Source organism: Sinohyriopsis cumingii, chromosome 7, assembly GCF_028554795.1.
Source record: "Sinohyriopsis cumingii isolate HCF-2022 chromosome 7, ASM2855479v2, whole genome shotgun sequence".
NCBI classification, from domain to species: domain Eukaryota; kingdom Metazoa; phylum Mollusca; class Bivalvia; order Unionida; family Unionidae; genus Sinohyriopsis; species Sinohyriopsis cumingii.
In genome coordinates, this window is record NC_142967.1 from 59,573,857 (window position 1) to 59,594,110 (window position 20,254).

Consider the following 20,254-nt stretch of genomic DNA (forward strand, 5'->3'; position numbering starts at 1 on the left):
GGATCAGTTCCTTTCTTCTGTTACAAAGACTTTGCCTTGACTTGACCACAGGGATGCCTGTTATCAATAACAGCACTGTGCTCATCAAGTCATGATACCTTTAGTGATTTGGTTATAAATTTGGTATTTCAGATTTGAAGAAGGGACATGTTTTTTTAACTATCTTTTAAGCAAGCTTTCATAATGTAATTGCACGGATTGATAAACGGTTTGATATAGTCCCCAAACACAAACTTTGATAATGTAATTACACGTATTGATAAACGGTTTGACATAGTCCCCAAACACAAACTTTAATAATGTAATTACACGGATTGATAAATGGTTTGACATAGTCCCCAGTCACAAAAAGAATCTGAAATGATCACTTTCATCAACATTACTATTCTGAACTTAACTGTGTGATAAGTATTTTATTTACAAAAATCCATGACATCTGGTAGGTTTTGAAATTGACTTTTATAAATTATGATTTTAACAGAGCAACCAGACATCATTTCTAGAGAAGACACTCAGAGATCAGAAAAGCTTAATGGATGTCCTGCTTTCCATCATCTATCATCTGTCTATTGACGGTCATGTGATGTCCAGTGTACCTCCATCTGTTAGCATAAGTTTGTTATCGCTACTCCAATTTCAAACTACTTGGAGGATTATCGTAAATTTACACACAGGTTCATCATAAGGTCTTGTTGGTTCTCAGTGAAAATTTTGCAATTCAAACATTTAGTATTGCCATCACTACATCCATTTTGAAAATCCTGTTATCACTACTTTTCCTGAATGGATGGTCATATTAACATGGGATTTTCACTAAAAACACTAAATACTTCTTATGATATTTTAATCGGTGCTAAGTTCAAATAGTGCTGATCTGATAGCCAACATAGCTACCTCAGTGGCCATCTTGAAACTCTTGTTATTGTTACTATTCTGAACAGAAAATCAAAGCAGCAGGATTTTTCACTGGAGGACATCTTTATTAAGTTCTTCAACAAAAATTGTGTAGAGTATGGTGTCCACAATGGCCATCTTTAAAATCTTTACACTGCTCCTCCTAAATGGAAAGTCATATCAATGATGGGTTTTCACCAGATGACTTTCTTATGGTGTCTAGTTGGTCCTAATTGATAATGATGCTGATTAATGGACATCCATAGCTGCCAACCCTCATGAATTTGGCATGAATTTCACTTTTTCAGCAATTCACTGATTCACGCCGCAAGCCAAAAATTCACGAATTCTCCAATTCTCAATTATTTTAAGTCTTTAATAAAATAACTGATTTCCTGTTAAGTGTTAGTCGTGATATTACAAGTTGCTGAAACGGTCCGGTACTGCTGGTAGCGATATTAGTAGAACTACAGCCGATTGGTACAGTGGCATTTTAGCCCGTTTTAATCTATATGTATAAGAGTAGTTTTACAAAAGCTTTTGAGAGAAACTGGGGCCTAACTGGAATTGTGCTCTGTGCATGCGTCACCAACACTGATTTGAGTTACCTTTCGCCATCACGTGTAAGAGCTTGAAAATGTCTTCACCACGAAGCAAAAAGAAATGTATTGCTCAAAAAGTGAAGTTTAATTTGGAATATGTCAAAAATTGGCCATGCATTCTGACATTAAACATTGATATACATCATGCTTTTTGCACACAGTGTGTCACAAATTTTAGTATTGGGCATAGTGGCAGAGACGATGTGAGGAAGCACATTGGTTGCAAAAAACACATAGAACTTTAAGAAAATTAAAGAATTCACAGATTTCAGCTCTGGAATATTTTAAGCCATCAGCGGAAGACCTGCAAGATACCAACGCTGAAGTATTATTTGTGAGTTTTCTTGTTGAGCACAATCTACCTTTATCAGCTGGAGACCATGATAAACATTTGTTCTGACAAATGCTCCCGGACTCGATGATCGCTTCCAAATTTTCCTGTGGAAGAACCAAAAGTGCTGCAGTTCCTGTGCATTCCTCACAGCAACAGTGACAGCGAGAGAGTATTTTCTCTAGTGAGGAAAAATAAGACAGACTTCAGGGCTCCTTAGCTGCAGTAAATTTCTCAGCAATTTTAGTCCCCAAGATCAACCAGCAGGCAAGAAGTCTGAACTGTTTAGAAAACAAATTTACAATCAAGCAGTTGAGGAAGTTCAAGTCTGCCACAGTATCATGTCTTGATAAATAACCACAAGAACAAGTGAAGTTTATAAATACCATAATAAATAGAAATGCAGATATATTTCTGCATGTATGTAGTGTTTTAGTTTTATATTGCGATCTTGATATAGTGTAGTATTGATGGTCAGAGTGGATGGAGTTATTGTCATGGTATTTTTCACTAACTGATGTCCAGATTCACTCATTTTTATCCCTGTTTTCACTAATTGCGAGCCTGGAAGGTTGGCAGCTATGGACATCCAGTATGGCCCACACAGTGGCTGTTTGGAAAATATTGTTATTGCTAATTAACTTATTGTTGTCTAGTTCTTCCTAAATGAAAACAGTGCTGATCTGATGTTCAATACAGCCACTTGCCAGCCATCTTTAGAATCTTGTTATCACTATTCCTCCAGAAAGGAAAGTCTTATCAGCATGGACTTTTTTGCTAGAAGTCTTCTTAAGATGTCTACTTATTCCTCAATGAAAATGGTTGTTCTGACATCCACTTTAGCCACCACAACAGCTGCTATGAATCATTAAATTCCATGGGTTCCAATTTTAATGGTTTCTTCTTCAAATACATTACCGAATTATTACAGCTTAGAAGAACTACTACTACCTTACAAATCTGGCCCTCCCAGGACAGAAAGCTAAACATTATCTGCCCACCTAGGTGGCAGTTAGAGTGATCTCCCCTTGACACAGCAATTAGTACCAAATCCCATCAATTCTTAAGTTGGTTCATGCCAAGCAATGTGCTCTCTACAGTCTTGCAATCCACACACAAGCATATAAAAAAAATTACAAAATAAACATCAAGCAGATAATTTCCACCTTCTTAAAGCCCATTTAAATTACATCTGACTTAAATGTGCTACTTAATGTCATTTGTCCAGATAAAGTACCACTTAGCATGAGTTGTCCTAAGGGTAGAGTGTTTTCAAGTCCACTGAAACCTGATCTACATGTACATCTGCACTGTCCATATTTTCTTGTTTATGTTTTGCATATTTTTTAATAATTCCTTCAGCACCAGCTGCCACAGTATTGCATTAACAGCACCAGCATTCATCAGAACTTTATATATCCAGTTTTAGACCACAAGGTTAAGGTTAAGGCAATTTTGGTAGGATTGTTTGGAACAAAGGTGGTGTATAAAGTTTCCCTGCCTAGTATATTAACAGTGTAGCTAGAAAATTGTAGGCTTCAGTATCAACAGTAGGATCTCTAATGTCAACTCAATGTCTTTCACAGTATCAGCTATATTTTAAGCTTAATCATCCCACTTTAGTTACAGCTTTAGATTACAGCTTATACAACAATCAGAATACACATAGCAAATTCATCTATTATAAGGTGTTGGTAATTTATTGGGGGGGGGTAATTTTTTTAAAAGCTGTGGATATAATATGGTGTTATTTTGCTATAAATCAAAACATTTTTTCCAGCTATTGACAGTTGGAAATTGAACATAAAACGTATCAGGCCCCTTCCCCAGAACACTGAATCATTCATATATATTTGCATTAACCATGGTATTTATCATGGTATGTTCAGAAATACTGTGGTAATGTTTTTATGGCACTCAGTTCTACTGGTAGGTCTTAAATGAAAATGGTTCCAATCTGGATCTAATATGGTCACTGCCAGAAGCAATCTTTTTATGGCTACTTCTGCTGAATGGAAAGTCATATCAACATCTGGTTCTGACCAGAAAACTAATTACAATATCTAGTTCTCCTGAAATGAAAATGGTGTCCATCTGATCTCAAATATGGCTGCCATAATGAACATATTGAAAATCATATCAAAAATTCTTCTGAATGGATAGTCATGTCTAGATTGGGTTTTGACAAAATGTCTGGTTTGCCCTAAAATAATACAATGCCAGTCATACAGCCAGTAAGGCTAATTTGAAAGTCTTCTTGATTAAGAACATCAGAGAATTTTGCTCTCAACACTTAGCAGTTAAACAGAAGAAATTGTCTTATTTTAAACTCCTTGAAATATTTTTTGAAGAGCAGTGTGTCAGACCCTTTGAGACTTTTGTTTATGTATGCAGAATGCTACATGTGTTTATATTTTGTTTAGTTTGGAGCACAAACTGAGTGAGCGACGCAGACAGCTAGCTGAATTGCAGCAGAAGAAAGAGCATGCAGAGCTAGAAAAAAAAGCTATGACAGATAAAGAAATCAAAGACCTTCAGAATAAGCTGGTTTGTATAGCTCAACAAGAACGGCTTGTTCATTTTTCCCTTTACCGTAATCTTTATGAGGGCATAGTCTACTCACTCAATAGAAACATTCCATAACATGATGTGTCACTCAAAAAATTATTTTTTCCTCCCAAACCTGTTTTAAAAAACTAGTTTCAGTAATCTTCACACACAAAAAACATGCAAACACTTTGGTATATGCCCATAACATGTATCATGTATAGACAGTAAATAGTCCTGCTTAGAGCTCATGTAAAACTATTCTTTTGCAGGAAATTTTCAAAGAGGCAATTAAAATGCAAAGAACTATAAACAAACACCATTTCATGTATTAATAAATATGGTATGAATAGCTAGGGTGATGTGTTAAGTCCTTTGAATACCAATGTGGGGCAGCCCATTGTGCTGAGTTGCATAGGTAAAGTTCACAAAATGGAACAACCCAATTCATGTTAACTTACAGCTAAATCAAAAAGATGCTAGATGCATGTTGAATAACAAACACATTATTGCCTTGAATTGGAATGTTTAAGCTGTCTGTATTAAAGATTATTGTCAAGTTTGTGATAAGCAGTGATATTTCTTTGAAGCTGTATTTTACTCCATACATAAATCACAAAGCTTGATGGCGTTTTACTTTGATGATTCAGCATCATGTAGCATTTAATTCTTTGCACATACTCAAAGACTATATCAACATAAACCATTATGGAGTGTATGATGTCCATCAAAAGAGCAGCACAGTATATATATATATATATATCTTATTTGACATGCTGAATTGAAATTCAGATCAGTTATCTTTATTATTGTTTGTTATCTTAATCTCATTAAAATACTTAATATTAACTGACCCACAGTTTTCAGGATCATTTTAGCCATGAGACAGATTGATTGAAAGACAATAATAAACACATATTTGTGTTTGCACAGTTGATTTGTGTTGGCAAAATTGTTAATACCCAAACTGATTGTTATTATAGGGTTTAAGGCCATTTTTCAGCACAAGATAGGCTATACATGGCAGCCAGTATAAATGGTGGAGGAAGAACCAGGGAAAACCCCAGAAAGAACCACCAACCCAATTGAGAAGCTAATGGCAAGCTTTCTCACATACCCACATTAGCCGAGCCTGAAACTTATGAACCCACGCAGACAGGTGAGATGGCAATGATCTGTAACGGTGGGCACTTTAGACCACTTGACCACTCAGGGCCCCCAACACCTGAACTGGACAGAGACATGTTATTGCTGTATTGAATGTAAAGCCCCATTAAACTTGAAAATATTATATCTCCTGCCACTCTTTCCCCCAGTTAAATGGTCAGTCCCAAAAGTTGTGTAAATTCATTTTCTCTAGAGACAGGCTTATCTCATTGTCAAACTGTATCAGATATAGTTCTCACAATGGTAACATTATGGTCATCAAGTTCTGATCAGGATTTTCTCAGAGAATCCAGCAGAGAAGTTTGATCAACAGTACTATCCAGTCTCTACTGAGTGTAAAGATGAACTAACGACATGTACATTAAGGATTCTAAAGACAGAAACTTTATATATGTTTTTGTTTAATGTGGGTGTGGTTGGGATTATGCGAGTGTTTGAAATGCTAAGTGTATTTTATGCTTTAAAGTAAACAGACATGTTATTTTCTTTTATTCAAGATTTGAATTTGGAATCATTTTATGTATGGTTATATGAAAAGATGGCTTATTCTTAAGTGGATGACATAGATTTTTATCGTCATGCAAACTGCTTCCCCACTTGGAACCTCAAAACACACATTTTGAATCTCAAAAGAAAACCCCAACGCTATCTAAGAATATGGCAAATATGCAAGTATTGATGTGCATGTGTCATGTGCTTGCTTGGTTAGAAAAAAAATCATATTTCCAGCTGGCTTGTGCACAAATCCATGAGTGTCCAGTCTACTTGTGCACTACGTATTGGTGTGAATTTGTCATGCATGGTTAGAAAATTTGTTACATTTAGGTTCTTAATAAACACAACAAGAAAAGAGTGAAGACAATAAACTTTGTAAAATTTAACAAATAAATTATTTCCCTAGAAAAAACAAGGTAAAAATGGAAAAACGAACTTACAGTTGTAAGAATCAAATCCAAAAATAATCCAAGAATAATCCATGAATTTAAAATTAGAAGTCCTATTAATAAAATGTTCTAATGAATTTAAGTTTGAGTCCCGACGAAAATCCAAAATGGAAGGCAATCATGTATACTGAAGCCTGTATAGCAATGAAGTGTCAACAGTTCTTTGTTGAACCACAGGAAATAATCTGGTGTTTGAATTCTGAACAAAATTTCAATAAATGTCTTTGTCCTAGAATTTTGTATGAGCACTTAATATTCCTAGGGAAAAGAATTAATCTCTTAGAATCCAAATAATTTGAAGAAAAATCCAAATTTAACTCTAACTGGTCGCAACAGAAAAATAACACCTTTTAGTGTCAAAGGTAAAATACCCAACTGGCTGGTTCATTTCAAGAAAATGATTATACAGTCTAAGTAAGACACAAAATAGATACCCATATGAGGATCATGTGATCACTGTCTAGAAGCTATTTACATGTCTATGGTCACATACTCCAGTACAGCCTCAATCTTACTAATATCGATCCCACATTAAGAATGAATATTGAAAAAAAAGTTATTTGCTTGATTCTCAATCAAGGCCAGGAACTAGGTCAGCTTTTAGATACAAAGTTCTATTTTTAGGTGTTTACATTACCAAAACAGTTAGGTCAAACTAATTTCTGGAAAATATCAAATTCCAGTAAACAAAATTACATTACTTTAACGTGTTAAGAAATAAAATTAAAAAAATTAAAACTTACAAACAGACAACTAAATTTAATCAAATATAAATTAAATCAAATATACATAACAAATTAGCATGTGCCAGCAAGCATGTACACAAATTCATGGATACCACTGCACCTTTTCTAGAGTATACTGGACCCTAGTATCTTTGCTAATGAAGTACTAGTTGACAAGTCATTCTTGTCTGGTTATATTTGAGTGGGTCCTGTCCTTGTATAAATGACATATGCCATAAGATACTTTTCCTTGAATCTCAAAAAATATAATTGTTTTTTTGTGTCAAGGATACCTGTCTTATTTGGACAAAAGACACAACTTTTCCCCCAAATGCTGATTTTCATTGCATGGATTGGCACTTGTACAGTTTACCCCAATAATGGTCACCACATTTCATAGAAAGGACACTTATGTACCCCAACCACCTTTAAATAGTAATTACATTTCCACAGCCACCTGGCATATTCAGCCAGTTTTTTTCTGTTCCCCTCCATTCATTTTTCCTTATTAGTCTATTTCCATTTACCTTTTGCCACTCACTCAAACATACCATTTTGCTCCATTCTTTGGCAAAACTCTAATGGTTGCATTATCTTTTGTAAAAAAATTATAAACTTTATAAGTATTATTCTATAATGTATATGTAATGGCATCTCAATAATCTTTTGCATTAAGAGGATACCTGTCTTTTCAAAGGTAAAAATGTGTTTTGTCTCAGAAGACATCCATTTTAATGTTTAAAAAACATAAAACTATTTTGTGCACTAAATTGGACACTCTTTTAGAGCCAATATCCAATGATTCCCCACTATGAGACTGGTACACTGCTCAGTTAATTTGTAGTAGACTGTTCTGTGCATAAATGAGGAAAAAAATCATGCTAATTATGTTGTCAGATTCTGAAAATATATTTGAACTGTTTTGCTTGTGTATTTTAATATTTGTTCAATCTATGTTTTAAAGAGAGCGGGCAGTATTTCATGAAAATCAGCCACTGTATATGCAGAGCAGAAATACTCTTCTTGGCATTCTTTAGGTTTAATTTAACAATTATATTTTGTGAAAGGAATCAGTACAGAAGCAGTTCAAATTGTGTTTACACAACCATTCATGGTGGGGGAGGTAGTGTATTAAACTCCTTTTAACTGCACAAAATCTCAAGATCACCTTCCAGGCAAGACATAACCAAGGCATAAATAAAATTTAATCATTGCTTGTTATCAAGAATATTCACAGCCTGGCATCAAAGGGGAGAAATGTTTTACTAGCATTTATATTGGTTCAGGTAAATGTATGTTACTTTTACTATTTGAATAAATATATCCGATACTTGTACAGTTTAAAAAAATGCATATATCATACTCAGGTACTATCTGTGTACATGTATATGATACTCGGGTACTGTCAGTGTATATGTATTTGATACTGGTACTATATATGTACATGTATATGATACTCAGGTACTGTCAGTGTATATGTATTTGATACTGGTACATGTACTATCTATGTACATGTATATGATACTCGTGTACTGTCAGTGTATATGTATTTGATACTGGTACTATCTGTGTACATGTTTATGATACTCGTGTACTGTCAATGTATATGTATTTGATACTTGAGTACTGTCAATGTATATGTATTTGATACTTGGGTACTGTCAGTGTATATGTATTTGATACTGGTACTATCTGTGTACATGTAAATGATACTAAGGTACTCTCTACGCACATGTACATGAAACTTGGGTACTGACAGTGTATATATATTTGATACTGGTACTATATATGTACATGTATATGATACTCAGGTACTATCTATGTACATGTATATGATACTCAGATACTATCTATGTACATGTATATGATACTTGGGTACTATCTATGTACATATATATTATACTCGGGTACTATCTGTTTACATGTATATGATACTCAGGTACTATCTATGTACATGCATATGAAACTTGGGTACTGTCAGTGTATATGTGTTTGATACTGGTACTATTTTTGAAGTGAATATTAAGTTTTTGGTCAGCTAGTGATAGGAAGTGTAATATTCAGTGTCTTGATTTGAAAGTAGACAGCATTTGCAAAGATGATGTCTGGGCACACAAGTGACTCATGCAAAATTTGTAACAGTTTACACACTTGGACACCAGTGATGTATGAGAACTCTCACAAATTAGTTTAAAGTCACACATATAAAAATGTACTCTGAGCATTATACAATTTTGATTCAGCTGTTCCCCCTTAAAGTGCTTATTGCGACATAAGTCATGCAGATAATGGTATCATAGCTGTTGTCATGACATGTCTTTTTTTTTAACTGTTCACAGATCTGGGTTCTTCAGCTTGACATGAATGGTTATTAAACTAAATTTGTTGGCATATTTGGCTCTGGAACAAGCATTCTCTTGTAGTTTGAACCTTGCATCAAGGAAGTTTCACAAATGCACATTTATACTATGGGCTAACTAGAAAACCTAAGTCTGATTTACATGCTGGATGGACAAAAACAGATGGCATGCTTTTACCACCATCACCCATTTCAGCATTACTTTGATATTAAATATCTAAAAGGCAGAATAACAAGCTGAATTAAAAATACAGACAATTTAAAAGTCCAGTGCAATTTTTATTTCTTTTTTCAAACAGTTTAGCCCTACAGGATCTTGTGCTACAAAACTATATAGCCCTATAAGGGTTAAGATAAATTGAATATATAAAAATTAAAAACTGAAATTAGGATGTAAAGATACAGTCGAACCTGTCCTAACAGCCACCTGGATTCAGCTGTCACCTAGTCACAATGGTCATTCTAATTTCCCCTGGCAAATTTCTGCTACAAATGTCATGTAATCTGTGGTCACCTGTCTTCCACAGTTACTGGAGCATATCAGCATGTAAATTAAGCTTCTTTTGTTTGATGAGCATGGCATGGGATATATGAAGGTATATTACATGAATCAATGTTTAAACTTTTCATATTCGATTGTACTTCATAATAAATTTAAACTCAAAGGTGTCAACTTGTCAGCTTTGAAAGAAAGGTAGTTGTAAACCTTACAGGCGGTACACTGCACTAGTGATATCCCTTACAGTTTAGTAGTCTAAGTCTCCTCTGACCTTTCCCACCCATTTTTTGGACAGTTATATTGTGATGTAGGGTCAGAGTCAATTGACTATCGAACATTTGGAATTCGTCACCCCCTGCATTAACAGTGTAGGGTAGCCACTTACTAGCAGGACTAGAAAACTTCACTGATGTTACATCAAGTCATACCTGCATGAAATCAATAAGAAAATGATTTATTTTCTGAGAAATTGCAAGTATTATAATCATTTTGTCTTTCATAGCCTTACAGACAAAACAAAACTACAGCATTGGTGAAATTTGACTTGCTATTTGCAATTTGCATTGCTAGTTGCATGACTACACAAATCTCACAACCGACATGTCCATGTAATCACGTGGTATCAACAATAAACCCTTTTCTAATGCAGTTGTACAAAAATTAGAAAATATTAAATGAATGTTACTGTTTGTAAAAGAATGAAAGGACACAATTCTCAACATATTTATTCACAGAACAACAATCAGAAACCTGTCAGAGTTGCAACGACTTAGAAAAAGTCAGATTCATCAAGAATAGACATGTGTCACTGATGGTTTTGTTGTCTCAAGCGACTGCTGCATTAACATGTTCTCTCTGTTTGATGAATCAGACTTTGTGGCAGGAAATTTCAACTTTTTCACAGGCAATTGGCTTTCAAACTACACCCCAATATAAAAGTCCAAATATAAAAAATAGGGTGAATAGGGTCAAATGAAACTAGGATTAGCATTTTAGGTGCTACTAACAATAGCCCCAGGAGGCTTCTTTTCATTCCCTTATTATCAAAGGTTGCAAACAGTAGCTGACTGTCTTTTGATCTCAGTGAGTTTAAGCAACAACTTAATCCATCAGTTTTTTAAAGTGTGAGCAAATGTTTTCATGCCTCAAACAAAGTCAGTCATGTGTTTCATAATTACAGGTAAGCTGCCAATTAGTAATTTTATTTAGGAGCCATTTATGCTGATAATTAGATTGAAATGTTTGTTTGTGTGTGTGTGTATGTATGTGAGAGAGAGAGAGAGAGAGAGAGAGAGAAAGTGAGATAAATGAGTGTATATACACAGTTGTAGTTTTCCTGATATTTGCTGAATAGATAGATACATGTGTCTTTGTAGCATACTACTACTTTTCCTGATTTTTGCTGAATATATAGATACATGTGTCTTTGTAGCATACTTCTACTGCTAATAATAATAATACACGTGAAAAAGTAATAACGATACTACTACTAATAATAATGCTAATGTTATTCAGTTCATAGCATATAAATTTGTCATGAACTAAGTTTGAGCACTGTACCTGCCTTCAGAGGTCACCTGTTCCCAAAGGCCACTTTTGTCTTTTCCCATGGCTGGCTGCTGTAGACAGGTTTGACTGTATTTGTTCAAAATACCATGTCTGAACAAGCAGCTGTGACTGTGGCATTGATGGACTTAAAATCCTAATATAGCATTATGGAACAGATAGTAAATCTAGCTTAGTAAATTACTGATTGAAGAAAGTGAAACTTTGGCAGAGCTTATGTTAGTGAAAAATTTTATTTTATATCTGAAGCATCCAAAAGACAATATTTTTGAGCAGTGAAAAATTGAACATAACAACTAAAAAGAAGAGTTTCCAAACTTGTTTCAGCTGACTAAGCTAGCTGTGTATATGCCCCTTCAGACAGCAGACTGTGAAAGGGGGTTCTCAGCACAGAACATAATTCATACACAGTTAAGGAACATATTAAGCTCAGAAAAAATCAACAGATTAAAGCTTATACAAGTAGAGGCAACATCCTTGAAAGATTTCGATTCAGTAAGGTTCTAACAGAATGAAGTGGGAAGAAATATATGTGGATATTGACTTGTTAGGTAAATATTGAACTATGGCCATTTCCTTCTGCCCCCTCTTTATTGTTCTACTTCCCCCATATTTTGGTGGAATGTGGGAAATTTTCCCCTTTAGATAAAATCATGGCAGCATCTCTTAGCATTTGTTCTTTATTTAAGTTTTGTTTTATATTTTATTTCACCAACAAGACAAAAATATGTTCTTTTAGGCAGCAGAGGAAAAGCGGTATGAGGAAGAAAGGCAGAGAGCCCTGAGTGATCTAAGGCAGAAGTTGGCAGAGGAAACTAAGGCTGCCCTGGAAGCACAGACAGATGGGCTAGCAGCTCTCATTGGACGTCTGAAAGTAATGATTACACTATACTTTCATGAAGCAGTTCTGCTGGAGTATCCATTCTTGACTTATAATAAATATCTTCTTTATTCATGCTCTTCTGTTAAAAGTCAGTGGACAGTGTAGGATAAAAGCCTAGCCTGGCCCGCTCTCATACTTAGGTGGCGCTATACAGTTTCGCATTTTGCATAGGGTTAGGATTTTAAAGAAAAAGAATGTCCCCGGCTTTCCTCACTGGTTATAATGGCTATTTAAAAAAGACCTTGTATATCTTAGGTCTAATGCAAAGAACCTTTAATTCCCTTTATTTTGGTGTATGATTGATGGGTGTACTATGGGTTATAGAGTATACAGCTTGGCCTTACTTCAAATGTGCACCTTTCAAAAAAGTGCTAGCTCTACTTGGTCATTTTCACTTCCTGAACTTCAGAGGTAAATTGTATAAAAAAGAGCCGATAACTTTTTTTACATTTTACATATTTGGTATTTCATTCATTGCACTTTCAGAAGCTGGTATTGTCTAGTCTGGCAAAATTCATTTTCCCTATTTTAATAGCTGCTATGTATAGTGTACTTTAGACTAATTCAGACTGATTTTTTAACACAAGGGAGCAGTCATTTTAGTTAGCAGTGTGCTTAAATCATGTAAAATTTCCAAAAGTGCAATATCCAAAAGAAATATCATCCACATTACATTAATGTAGCATAGAGGTATGCAAACATTCTCTCCACTGTGCATGTTTTAAATGCGAACTACTTCACCTTACATACGTCACCCTCTCAAAAGTACATATTATCTGGTGAGCGCCACCTTAGGACCAAATTTGCAAGAGCAGTTGTTGTTGTTGTTGTTGTTGTAGGGTTTAACGCCATTTTTCAGCACATGATAGGCTATACATGGTGGCCATTATTAATGGTGGAGGAAGAACCCGGGAAAACCCCCGGAGAGAACCACCAACCCACAAGAAGCTACTGGTAAGCTTTCTCACATACCCACATTGGCTGAATCCGAGACTTGAACGCACGCAGACAGAGGTGAGATGGCAGTGATCCGTAATGGAGAGCGCTTTAGACCACTTGGCCACTCGGGGCCCCTGCACGAGCAGTAAGGATAATTCTGTTCCCATTATATATAAATGGAACTTTGTTCTCTATCTTTTATCAATTTTCCTGACCTCAGATTTGTGTAGAACCCATTCTTTATGATAGTGACTGTGACAATTTAGAATATATACAGACTCAACCCAAGCGTTTTAACAAGCCAGAGCTACAAATTTAAATAATCATTTTAAAATGTATTTCATCATCATCCTAATAAAGTTAAGAATCCTAAGTCACATTTTTTTAAAATTTAAAAATGATATGACAACCTTTCATGATGATTCTTACTCACAAAAATTGTTTTCTCACATACATCTTTGTGTACAGTGATGTAATGGGATATAACTTGTAATATTCATGGTTAAGCATGTGCTTAATGAATACACTTGATTATTTATGTCATGATGAATAAACAAATTAAACACTTCAATTTCAAGTTTGACAACCTGTATAAAATGTTATTTTTAACATAAAGGGTCTTAAATCCTTTTTTCTTTTCCCCTGCAAGGATGATGAAAGGGGTGGGAAGTTGACAGGTTCAGCTTATTCACTTTTCTCACACAGACTTTGGAAAAAATCAACTAAAGGAACATTTATGAAATTCCAAACAGCTTGAAAAGCATTTTAGTACTTCTCCCATTTACCATTTTATGAATATTGTTTAAGTTCAAAAGAAGCAGATGAAAATCATACAGTATGAGTAAAAATTAATATTTCCATTTATCACATGAATCTTATTCAAAAGAAAACTGGCAGTCTTTGAAGGCATTTGGTTGTTCATAAGCTATCATGGGACAATCTGTGAAGGCATTTTGTTGTTCATAAGCTATCATGGGACAGTCTGTGAAGGCATTTTGTTGTTCATAAGCTATCATGGGACAGTCTGTGAAGGCATTTTGTTGTTCATAAGCTATCATGGGACAGTCTGTGAAGGCATTTGGTAATTCATTATCTATCATGGGACAGTCTGTGAAGGCATTTTGTTGTTCATAAGCTATCATGGGACAGTCTGTGAAGGGTTTCTGTATCAATGTCTTTTGTCTAATTTTGGTTTGTTACGTATAAATGCATTTGAGGATGTTCTTCAAATTTACATAAAGTATCAATGCTTGGTAATTTTTGAGAAAACAAATATTGTTTTTGTGTGTTATGATCACTAAGGTGTGAATGGAGAATTTTGATCCAAGACATTATATTTTTTATTTGATTGTTTTCTCATTACAAAAATGCAAAATTGATTGGAACCCAGTGGTAATCATTTGAATTAAATTTGGAACAGTTTAATTTTCCAACCTACTTGGAGGCAGTAAAAGGTCTTTTCTTAGCTAGTCGTATGAACTAAATTAAAATAAATAAAAGGGATTGATTTTAAAAAAACATATCATATAAGCATGCCTTTATTTCACTTTCTCCTTTATATGCATTCTACATTCCCTGATCTCATTAGCTTTAGGGAAATAAGTTTGCTATCTCCCAAATCTAATCTTCCTGAAAAAAGACAAAAGTGTCTTTTCTGTCCATGTACTACATAGACAAAGGAAGAAACTCTTAACAATTACCTCATCTAGACTACTGGATGGGGTCGCCAGTTTTAAACTTAAACTTTGCACTATCAGGTAGTGTTTTTCGGACCTCTGAAAATCCTTCAAAAAACCTTAAAGTTTTCTATCCATTTGTACAAGAATTCTTGAATTATAAGTGTAGTAAGGGTTCTTTCTACAGTGGTAGATATTTAAGATATTTTATCAATATTTATGTGGTAGATATTTTTGATATTTTATCAATATTTATGTGAATTCTCTATGTGGCATGGACTTTATTCAGACCTTGTGATTCAACATGGTATTGTCAATATCTGTAGTTGGTTGGAATTGACATATATTTTCACACTTGTTGTTTAATAATGAGTATGTTGTTTTGGCATTTAGTACTTTTTCTTTTTTTCATTGCTAATTTCTTTTCTTTCATTATTATTGTCATATCAGATGAACAAGAATGAGAAAATGTAGAAAGTGTAAGAAGACTGAAGCAAGCTAGGACACTCATGAGACATAACTAAATGCACTTTGACTTAAAGATGTATTGTATGCAGTCACTGGTCAGAAAATGTTAGGTCTGCATTGTTGAGAAAGATCATTAAGAAAAAGGAAAGCTGTGTAAAGTCTAGCACAGATGAATGTGATGTGTTGAGTTTTCACCCTAAAGTGACACCAGTAGCTAAAGTAAGACAAATGATGCTGACAGCTACTATGACATCTGCAGAGTTGGAGGAAGAAGAGGCAGATGGGGTGTCATCTCTGAGCTCATCTCAGATGCTGATGTAGTTGAAATTTGTGTAAGTTTGGTAGAAAAAGGGACAATGCATTTACTAAATTCAGGTATAGTTTATGCTCATATATTTGTCTCACAAGCCAGTAATAATTGGACCTTATGTGGAAGTGTCCCCTCATTTTTAGTTAACCCAGTGAGCACAAGTTTTCCTGCATGTCCAAGCATGGCCTTTGGAGCCTGTTAGTCAGGACACACTGTTTTTTTCTGGATTTTGTTGATACATGTTATTATCCCTGTTTTACCACCTGAAGCCACTCTGGCTGCTGACCATCCAGTTCAGTCATCCAGCCAGCCAATCCAGCCATACAGTTACAGTAGAGCTGTCACTTTGGTGAGCCATAATTCATAGTGGACCAAGCCATCCATTTTGCCACATATTCTACATGGGGTGACCAATCAGCACTGGCAAAATTTGCTAAACCTTTCAACCAATGAGCCATTTATTTATGTCTTATCCATTGAGATATTGTACTTCTTTTAAGGATAATGGCTATGCCTCATCTATGCTGCCAGGGATGTTTCACTGAACTTTGATGTATATCATGATTATGATAACTCGCACAGTAAGAGTGAGAATACCTTGATGCCTTCACTTTCTCAGATCTGAAATAGACTGAGTTTAATTTTAAGGCAGTTGTTGAGAAAACTGACTGAGTGCTGCAGACTTCTAAATGTCCACCACTGCCAACTTTTATCCATGCCTATAATGTGAAGGCATTGGTAGACTTGGAAGTTGAGGAGGGACCTCCATCATTCCATTTACTGCCACATTTGGTGAAAATAAAGCAAATTTCTAATTGTTAGTTGGAGAAAATCCATGACCCATGAAATGCAAAAGCATTTATTTTGGAGAGTCAATTTCGATGCCCTTTGCAGCATGATGTTACAGAAATCATTTGGATGCTGTTATGAGTGAGCTTCCTAAATTATATAAGAACATCATGGCAGTGAATATGTATACAGCACCAATCTACAATCTGGGTAAATGTGTTTTTCATGCCACCACAAAGCATTTTAAGAACATAGTGATAACATCATCAGTGTTGGATCAGCATCACTTGCCATTGAAGCTTACCAAACAAGCAGACAATGACCATGTTTGGGACTCGATGGCTATAATTTTGCCAAGATTATCAACAGAGCTGCACATCTTTCAATGGTGAACACTCTAACCACTTCTGTCAATTTAGATTTGGTGAAATGAGATGCTTGTCTTTGCTGTCATCACTCATATCATGCCATCCCTTGAGGCCGTGTGTGATACCATTTATGTTGCCCGTGTTATTCATCATTAGGATATTATTATTCAGTGATATAATGGAGGAAGTGAGGAGGCAAGCAGCATAAGAACTGCCCCACCAACTGACTATGCCAACTACCTGAATCAACCTCAACCTTAAAGGAGAGTTGATCATCAGCAAAGATCAATGAGGCTGAGTACTGTCCAGCAACAACAACAGTTTTGTCAGCAATCTAATTTCAGAAAACAGCAGGCTCCTCATTATAGGAGGTAGACTGATAAAGAGAAAAAGAAACAAGGTTTCTCATTGCCCTGGCCTCCAAAAAGTTGCAGCTGACTCACTAACCTGACCGCCTGCAGAAAGCCTACCAGTTGGTACGACTTCTTCATTTTCATCAGCAATGAATCAGTCTTTTGTTTTGAAAACAAATGGGCAACCCAAGCTGTTTTAGAGGGGATTCAAGTTTAATTTACCTGACCACCTCCACTTTCATCTTCTCTGTTCATATAGAAAGTTCTGTCAGATCTGGAGAAAGTTGAAATTAGACAAGAGGAGATGAGGTATTACTTGACATGTGGGTGGTGGAGATCATTTAAAAAATGAATTCTTTGGGGTTTTATTCTCAGCTCTTTCTTGGGTAAGAAGCAAATGAAAAGCTCAGTCGATTATTGACTTCGGCTGCCTCAACAAATACAGCAAATGCATTGTGGCACAGAAGTTCAAAATGTAAATGGCTCATTTACCTGTAATAGACTTTCCATAAAAAAGGGACAAATTTGTGATCAGTCTACATCTGACCACATATTTTTCCATTCTTATTCATCAAGCTTCATGCAAAATACTTTGGTTTGACTACCTAGTAATCATATACTAGTGTAGTGCACTCCCTTTTGGTCTTCACTCAGGCCCTTGGGCTTTTACAGCCTGAAACAGTGACTGTGGCATATATGGACAACATTCTCCAAAACTAAACATACAATAAGTTATATTTTGGTGAAGGGCAAGAATGATCTCTTGTCCCTTCTAGCCCAGTTGGTGTTGTAGTAAACAGGTAAAAGTCCGATCTTGAACCTTACCTGCAATTTCTCCATTTCAGGATGGAGTTTATTACCAATTTCAGCAGCATCAATCTCCCTCCCAAATGTTTGTTATAGATTATTGACCTCACAGCTTACTCAATGCAGCAGATTTATTTCTGCTTGGCTGACTTTACAAACACCCCTTGCATATGGCCCTGCTGACTCATTGGCATCCCTTAATGACCAAGTGTAGATCATGCCTGAAGTAGTAGTATTCTTGCATCAGTGTGATGAAATGAAAGTTGGCTCACAAGATCAAAAAGTTTGGTTTGTATGGATGCCAGTTTGTGAGGTTGGGGATCCCATCTCTTGCCATGCCTCAACATGGTTGGTGACAGGAATTAACCCTTAACTCCATCATTCTGACTGAAGGCAATAGTTAAATCCTTTCATGTCTGGAAGGACCACCTCAAAGGGAATGTAATTCTGATCATGTTGGACAATTTTGTGATGGTGGCCTACCTCACAAATCACATTGTCTCACCAGTTCCATACCTGGAAGCAGCCACTATAGTTGTACTACCAATCAGTTGGGACAGATTTTTGGCTTTTACCTATGCTTCTATAGTACTAGTACCAAAAACAATACAGAAGTTGATGAACCTGAACTGCACAGTGGTTCTCTTAGCCCCACTAAGGTGAGGCAAATTATGGTTCAGCAATCCTACTCAATGTAGCCAAGGAAAATCCAACCATGGTCACAGGTATATCATCCCTGACCAGACTGGATCTCGTTCACACTGGACTCTTGTCAAGAGAATTCTGCAAAACAAAGGAATTCCAGAATTCGATTGTAGAGAGAATCTCACAAACTAAAAGACCCTCCATGTTGAATGCATATAAGGAAAAGTAATGTATATTCAGGAAATGGTGCAAAGTCAACAAAACTGTCCCTCTGAGTGCCTGAGTCCCAGAGTTGGCTGATTTCTTTCAGTGGCTGTTCGGATAGCAAAATTTAGCCCTGATTATCACAGGCCACTGCTTCATGATTGCTGCCAATTTCAGGCATCATAGAAAAGGGGATATTGGTCTATCAGACCAGTATTAGCCAATTTAGATTTGGAAAGACCGAAAGTATTCACTCTGTTCCTAAATAGAATCTCACCTGGATTTCAACATGTCTGAATTCACATTAAGTAGATCCATTAGATAAAGCTTCTATCATGCAAGATATACCGTACATTCTGATGGCTTTACCATTAGCATGCTGGGTTTATGAATTACTTTCCTGTTCAGTGGACCCCAACTATCTCCATTTAAGATCGGATGCAATGCTAAAAAATCTGATAGTCCAATACCCATTGCCCCTTTAATTTCAGTTTGAGCCCTCCTGCTTTTATAAGTGAGGTGCCTGTCAAGTTTGTAAAAAAAATCTAATTTACCTGAGAAAACTTGGATTGCACTGATGAAATGTGAAATTTATTTTCAAAATCTTGACCTACCCTAACACATTGTCATGCTAAAAACAGAATTTTTACTCCCAAAACTCCTGACATGGTCATGTTTAGAAAAATATGATTTTCATTAATCTTCAAAAATAAAAAATAAATATGCTTCAGTATATGCCTGTTACATATAGCATGTATAAACGGTAACCAATCATGATTGGAGCTGATGTAAAACTATCCTTTGTGAAGTATAAATAGTGACAATTAAAAGGCAAAGCGGTTAGGTATAAACTACCATTTCATATATTAATTGACTGACAATAGTTTGTGTGATGTGTTTGAAGACTGCACTGGGTGAGCCCATTGTGCTAATTTGCTTAGGTAAAAGATCAGAAAGTGGAACAACCCAATATAGGTATATCAAACAGATGCTGGATGCATGTAGGCAAACAAATTGTTATATATCGTTGCCTTGAATGAAAATGTTTAAGCTATCTGTATTAAAAATTACTGACAAGTTTGTGAACAGCAGTAATGTTTCTTTGAAGTTGAATATATAGATTTTGGCCCATATAGAAAAAGGAAAACATGATTGTTTCAGTTGTTGGAATAGTGTTC

The 20,254-nt window shown here is 35.5% G+C and overlaps 1 protein-coding gene across 2 annotated transcripts in view; it reads left to right on the top strand.

Moving 5' to 3' along the window:
* Positions 1–20,254, top strand: part of LOC149795344 (uncharacterized) — a 188,925-nt gene that overhangs the window by 126,374 nt on the left and 42,297 nt on the right. For both annotated transcript variants that reach the window (XM_089965113.1, XM_089965115.1), the window contains 2 exons: positions 4,251–4,374; positions 12,374–12,508. In XM_089965113.1, the coding sequence (XP_089821239.1) occupies positions 4,251–4,374; positions 12,374–12,508 (259 nt within the window). The remainder of the gene's footprint in view (positions 1–4,250; positions 4,375–12,373; positions 12,509–20,254) is intronic.